The sequence below is a fragment of the Nicotiana tomentosiformis genome, chromosome 10, assembly GCF_000390325.3.
Source record: "Nicotiana tomentosiformis chromosome 10, ASM39032v3, whole genome shotgun sequence".
Taxonomy (NCBI): domain Eukaryota; kingdom Viridiplantae; phylum Streptophyta; class Magnoliopsida; order Solanales; family Solanaceae; genus Nicotiana; species Nicotiana tomentosiformis.
In genome coordinates this window covers 28,278,965-28,285,991 of record NC_090821.1, presented here as the reverse complement: position 1 = coordinate 28,285,991, position 7,027 = coordinate 28,278,965, and the positions used below count along the sequence as shown (strand labels likewise).

The 7,027-nt window shown below is 47.8% G+C and overlaps 1 protein-coding gene across 1 annotated transcript; it reads left to right on the top strand.

Annotated features, from left to right (window-relative positions):
* Positions 1–378: 378 nt before the first annotated feature.
* On the top strand, positions 379–1,149 carry LOC138899926 (uncharacterized). The gene is made up of 2 exons (XM_070186627.1): positions 379–916; positions 1,043–1,149. The coding sequence occupies exons 1-2, from the start codon at positions 379–381 to the stop codon at positions 1,147–1,149; spliced, it is 645 nt and encodes a 214-aa protein (XP_070042728.1).
* The last annotated feature ends 5,878 nt before the right edge of the window (positions 1,150–7,027 follow it).

The following is a 7,027-nucleotide window of genomic DNA, read 5'->3' as shown; positions in this document are numbered from 1 at the left end:
GATGGGAGGACCAAAGATCAGGCACCCGAGCTCCCTACCAGAGCCGCCAGAGGCCGGGGTCAGGGTAGAGGATGACCACGCGGTGCAGCCCGAGCACCTGTGAGAGCTGCGTCAGAAGAGCCCCCAGCAGCTCCAGCTGGAGGGCCAGCACCTGAGATCCCTATTGCTACTCCAGCCCTTCAGGAGACTTTAGCTTAGTTCTTGAGCATGTTCATCACTCTGGCTCAGGCTGGACTATTTCCGATAGCTCCCGCCACATCTCAGGCCGGGGGAGGGGCACAGACTCCCGCAGCCCGCACTCCTGAGCAGAGGGTCCAGGTTGATTAGGCCCTAGAGTATATTCCTATGCCCCCAGTGGTTCCGGTTTAGCATGAGATCATGGTAGCTGCTTCTAAGGCAAAGCAGCTCAGACTTGAGAGGTACAAGAAGTACCACCCACCTACTTTCAGTGGACTAGCTTCAGATGATGCTCATGGTTTTCTTGAGAAGTGTTATCATATTCTCCGCACTATGGGCATTGTGGAGACGAGTGGGGTTTCTTTCAACGCTTTCCATGTGAGGGGAGCATCATATCAGTGGTGGCGTGCCTATGAGCTGAGTAGTCCGGACGAGGCAGCCTCACTCACTTGGACTCAGTTTTCAGAGATGTTCTTGCATGAGTATGTTCCTCAGAGCCTCAGGGATGCTTGGTGCGCAGAGTTTGAGCAGTTGCTTCAGGATGCTATGACTGTGTCAGAGTATGCAATCCGTTTCACTGAGTTAGCTCGCCATGCGCCGGCTCTGGTTTCTACAGTCAGAGAGAGGGTTCATCGCTTTATTGAGGGACTCCACCCCAGTATTCGGACCAGTATGGCCAGGGAGTTGGAGATGGACATCACTTATCAGCAAGAAGTGAGCATTGCTAGGAGGGTGGAAGGCATGTTTGCCCGGGACAGAGAGGAGAGAGAGACCAAGAGGTCTCGAGAGACTGGTCATTATTCAGGAGCTCGTGCACCAGCAGCACGCTATGGTAGGGGTTTTGTGAGTTGCCCTGTTCATTCAGCTCTTCCAGCAGCCAGCGGTGTTCCAGCTCCTCCTAGACCTCAGGAGCCCTATTATTCACCGCTAGTGTCCAGTATGCCTCCTACTCGAGGTGCTATTACCGGCTAGTCCAGCAGGCCAGGTCCGAGTCAGTCTCAGCCGCCGCGTCTTAGGAGAGGTTGTTTTGAGTGTGGTGACACTCGTCACCTGGTTAGAGATTGCCCAGAGCCAGGAGGGGTGCACCTCCATAGACTTATCAGCCTCCATGTGCTCCACCGAGTCCTTCGGCCATTCTTTCAGCACCAGCTGCTACCCCACCTCCTCAGCCAGCTTGAGGTAGAGGTCGGGGAGGTCGAGGTCGCCCTAGAGGGGGAGGCCAGGATAGGTACTATGTCGTTCCAGCCCGTTCAGAGGCCGTTGCTTCATATTCAGTCATCACAGGTATCGTCCCTGTCTGTCATAGGGATGCATCAGTATTATTTGACCCAGGCTCTACGTATTTATATGTGTCTTCTTATTTTTCTCCACATTTGGGGATATCTCGGGATTCTTTGAGTTCCCCTGTTTATGTATCTACTCCTATGGGAGATTCTCTCGTTGTGGACCGCATATACCGGTCGTGTTTGATTGCTTTTAGTGGTTTTGAGACCAGAGCCGATTTTTTATTACTTAGTATGGTAGATTTTGATGTTATCTTGTGCATGGACTTATTGTCGCCCCATTATGCTATTCTTGATTGTCACGCTAAGACCGTGACGCTGGCTATGCCAAGTTTGCCGATATTAGAGTGGAGAGGTACCTTAGAGTATACTCCCCAGAGGGTCATTTCATTTCTTAAGGCTCAGCGAATGGTTGAGAAGGGGTGTGATGCATATTTGGCCTATGTGAGAGACGTCAGTATTGATACCTCTACAGTCAAATCGGTTCTAGTAGTGAGGGACTTCCCAGATGTGTTTCTAGCTGATCTTCCGGGCATGCCGCCCGATAGAGATGTTGATTTTGGCATTGATTTATTATCGGGCACTCAGCCCATTTCTATTCCTCTCTACCGTATGGCTCCTCCTGAGTTGAAGGAGCAGTTGCAGGAGTTGCTTGATAAGGGCTTCATCAGGCCCAGTGTATCACCTTGGGGTGCTCCGGTCTTATTTATGAAGAAGAAGGATGGTTCTATGCGTATGTGTATTGATTATCGGCAGTTGAACAAGGTTACAGTGAAGAACAGGTATCCTTTGCCTCGCATTGATGATTTATTTGATCAGTTACAGGGTACCAGGGTGTTTTCCAAGATTGACTTGCGTTCTGGCTATCATCAGTTGAAGATTCGGGAGTCGGATATCCCGAAATCCGCTTTCAGGACCAGATATGGTCACTATGAGTTTCTTGTCATGTCATTTGGGCTGACCAATGCCCCAGCAGCCTTTATGCATTTGATGCACAGTGTATTCCGGCCTTATCTTGATTCCTTCGTCATTGTGTTTATTGACGATATCCTGGTATATTCCTAGTCTCGGGAAGATCATGAGCAACACCTGAGGACCGTGCTTCAGACTTTGAGGGAGAAGAGGTTGTATGCAAAATTTTCTAAGTGTGAATTCTGGCTTGATTCAGTGGCATTCTTGGGTCACATAGTTTCTTGTGATGGGATCAAGGTAGATCCGAAGAAGGTGGAGGCAGTGCAGAGTTGGCCTAGACCATTATCAGCTATGGAGATCCGCAGTTTCCTTGGTTTGGCGTGGTATTACCGTCACTTTGTGGAGGGATTTTCATCCATTACAGCACCTATGACCAGGCTAACCCAGAAGGGTGTTCCGTTCAGGTGGACCGAGGAGTGTGAGCAGAGCTTTCAGAAGCTCAAGACAACTTTGACTACAACCCCAGTATTAGTATTGCCTATAAGTTTAGGGTCCTACACTATCTATTGTGATGCCTCGAGGATTGGCCTTGGAGCGGTATTGATGCAGGATGGTAGGGTGATTGCCTACGTGTCTAGACAGTTGAATGTGCATGAGAAGAATTATCCTGTTCATGATCTCGAGTTAGCAGCTATTGTTCACGCCCTGAAGATCTGGCATCATTATTTGTACGGTGTTCCCTGCGAGATTTAAACTGACCGCCGGAGTTTGTAGTACCACCTGGGGAAGGCCAACGTAGTGGCCGACGCCTTGAGTCACCGGGCAGAGAGTTTGGGGAGTTTGGCATATCTTCCGGCAGCTGAGAGACCCTTAGCCTTGGATGTTCAGGCCTTAGCCAACCAGTTCGTGAGATTGGATATTTCAGAGCCTAGCCGAGTATTAGCTTGTGTGGTTGCTCGGTCTTCTCTTTATGACCGTATCAGGGAGCGCCAGTATGATGATCCTCATCTTCTAGTTCTTCAGGACAGGGTTCGGCGAGGTGATGCCAGAGATGTGACTATTGGTGATGACGGTGTGATGAGGATGCAGGGCCGGATCTGTGTGCCCAATGTAGATGGGCTTCGGGAGTTGATTCTTGAGGAGGCCCATAGCTCGCGGTACTCCATTCATCAGGGTGCCGCGAAGATGTACCAGGACTTGGGGCAGCACTATTGGTGGAGAAGAATGAAAAAAGATATATGGTTTGTGGCCAAGTGTCTCAACTGTCAGCAGGTTAAATATGAGCACCAAAGGCCGGGTGGATTACTTTAGAGGTTAGAGATCCCAGAGTGGAAGTGGGAGAGGATCACCATGGACTTTGTAGTTGAACTTCCACAGACATTGAGAAGGTTCGATGCTATCTGGGTGATCGTGGATCGGCTGACCAAGTCAGCTCATTTTATTCCAGTGTTGACCACTTATTCTTCTAAGAGGTTGGCTGAGATTTATATCAGAGAGATTGTCTGCCTTCATGGTATTCCAGTATCCATCATTTCAGACAGAGGTACACAGTTCACATCCCGGTTTTGGAGAGCCGTACAGCAGGAGTTGGGTACTAGGGTGGAGTTGAGCACAGCCTTTCACCCTCAGACGGACGGGGCAGTCCGAGCGCACAATTCAGATTCTTGAGGATATGCTCCGTGCCTGTGTGATGGAGTTTGGAGGGTCATGGGACCGATACTTGCCACTTGCAGAGTTCGTTTAAAACAACAGTTACCAGTCCAGCATTCAGATGGCACCGTGTGAGGCTTTGTATGGTAGGTGGTGCTGGTCCCCAGTGGGGTGGTTTGAGCCGGGCGAGGCCCGATTGTTGGGTACAGATTTGGTCCAGGATGCCCTGGATAAGGTGAAGGGGATTCAGGAGAGACTTCGCACAGCCCAGTCCAGGCAGAAGAGTTATGCAGACCGTAAGGTTCGTGATTTGGCATTTATGGTTGGTGAGCAGGTCTTGCTTCGGGTATCGCCTATGAAGGGTGTCATGAAGTTCGGGAAGAAGGGCAAGCTGAGCCCGAGGTTCATTGGTCCTTTTGAGATATTGCGGCGAGTTGGGGAGGTTGCTTATGAGCTTGCCTTGCCTCCCAGCCTAGCAGGAGTTCACCCGATATTCCACGTGTCCATGCTCCGGAAGTATCACGGTGATCCGAATCATGTATTGGATTTCAGCTCAGTCCAGTTGGACAAAGATCTATCTTATGTTGAGAAGCCAGTAGCCATTTTGGACAGGCAGGTCAGAAAGCTCAGGTCAAAGAATATTGCTTCAGTAAAGGTCCAGTGGAGGGGTCAGCCAGTCAAGGAGGCGACTTGGGAGACCGAGCAGGATATGCGCAGCAAGTACCCTCATCTTTTTACAGTTTCAGGTATGTCTTTATACTCGTTCGAGGACGAACGATTGTTTTAAGAGGGAAAGAATGTAACGACCCGGCCGATCATTTTGAGAGTAATAGCCCCGATCCCCTATTAACTGATTTTCCTAAATCGTTTTCTGCTATTGTGACTTGCCAGGATGATTTATTTTGAGTTTCGGAGTGTTTTGGGACACTTAGTCCCTAAATGAGAGCTTAAGCCTTAGGATTTGGACCGTAGTCGAAACTATGTGAAGACGACTCTGGAATAGAATTTCGTCTGTTATGTTAGCTCCGTTAGGTGATTTTGGGTTTAGGAGCGTGTCCGAATTGTGTTTTGGAGGTTCATAGCTCATTTAGGCTTGAAATGGCGAAAGTCGAATTTTTGGAGTTTTGGGCCGGTAGTGGAATTTTTGATATCGGGGTCGTTTTGCGATTCCGGAAGTTGGAGTAGGTACGTAATGTTGATTATGACTTGTGAGAAAAAATTGATGTCAATCGGACGTGGTTTGATAGGATTCGGCATCGGTTGTAGAATTTTGAAGTTTCAAGTCTTTAAGTTTGAATTGGAGGGTGATTCGTGATTTTAGCATTGTTCGATGGGATTTGAGAGCTCGACTAAGTTTGTATGGTATTTTAGGATTGGTTGGTATGTTTGGTTGAGGTCCCGGGGGCCTCGGGTGTGTTTCGGATGCTCAACGAGTCATCTTTGGACTTTGAAAGATAGCAGATTTCTGGTGTTCTGTTGCAGGCATTTTCTTCATCGCGTTCGCGAGGGAGTCCTTGCATTCGCGTACGGTATCTGGGAAGGGCAGCTGAATTACTCTTCGCGTCCGCGATGTCTCTCTCGCGTTCGCGAAGGTGTGGAACCTCGAAGCTATGCGTTCGCGACATGGTCCTGGCGTTCGAGAAGAAGAACTGGAGGCAGGCGAGATTTCATGCTTCGCGTTCGCGAAGGAGATCCCGCGTTCACGAAGGGTCAAGCTGAGTGGTCTTCGCATTCGCGACATGTGCATCGCATTCGCGATGGAGGATTTTGGGCTGAAGTAAATTGTACTTCGCGAACGCGAGGGTGTTGCCGCGTTCGCGAAGAAGGGCGCGTCTGGGCAGTATTAAAGTTCCCAAAAAACGGAGGTTATGCCATTTTTATCAAAACATTAAGTTGGGAACTCGAATTTTGGACGAGGGATTGAGGGATTTTCAGAGATATCGATTGGGTAACAATTCTTAACTCTTTTATGGTTATATTCCACTAATCTATGCTTGAATTCATCATTTAATTTTGGATTTGGTGTGAAAATTTGAGAAACATTCTTAGACCGAATTTTGGGGTTTCGATTGAGATTTTGGTATCGGATTTGAGCAATTTTGGTACAAGTAAACTCTTGAGTGAATGGGTGTTCGTATTTTGCGACTTTAATCCGATTCCGAGATGTGGGCCCAGGGTGAGTTTTTGGGCATTTTTCCTAATTTCATGCTTTAGCTTCGAATTAATTAGCTAAATTAGTTACTCTTAGTTATATTTACATTATGCACTTTATTTGAATAGATTCGGGCCATTTGGAGTTGGATACTCGTGGCAAGAACGTGTTATCGGGGTGATTTGAGCAGTTCGAGGTAAGTGGCTTGCCTAACCTTGTATTGGGGACTTCCCCCTTAGGATATCTTGATATTATTTGGTGTGTGGGCGCCGTGTACGTGAGGTGATGAGTACGTACACAGGCTATTATTGCAAAAATCCTATTTAACCTTTTTTAATCATAAATTGTTTCTCTTATTAAGTCGTACTAATATGTTTAATTGTGTAGTTTAGACTAGAAAAGCATGTTTACGTGTTTTAACTGCCTAATTGACATTCTGTGCGTCATGTTTAGCTAAGTCCTCATTTGCCTTATCTCGGTCCAGCATAAACTGTATAACTCGATGTCATACCTGTCATTTCATCTTGCGTTGCATATTTACTTTGGGACTACGGACGTATTCCGGGAGATCCCCCAGCACTGCATAATTACTTTGGGACTACGGACGTATTTCGGGAGATCCCCCCTGTACTGCATATTTACTTTGGGATGATGGACGTATTCTGGGAGATCCCCCAGCACTGCATATTTACTTTGGGACTACCGACATATTTCGGGAGATCCCCCTATACTGCATATTTATTTTGTGACTACGGACGTATTTCGGGAGATCCCCTGTACTGCATATTTACTTTGGGACTACAGACGTATTCTGGGAGATCCCCATGTACTACATATTCATTTGAAACTACGG

What these genes read in the sequence shown, in the direction of transcription:
- LOC138899926 (XM_070186627.1), top strand. Translation starts at nt 379, where the DNA reads ATGGTAGCTGCTTCTAAGGCAAAGCAGCTCAGACTTGAGAGGTACAAG. An exon ending in CATTGCTAGGAGGGTGGAAG is followed by an intron (nt 917 to 1,042) that starts GCATGTTTGCCC and finishes CTGTTCATTCAG; the next exon opens with CTCTTCCAGCAGCCAGCGGT.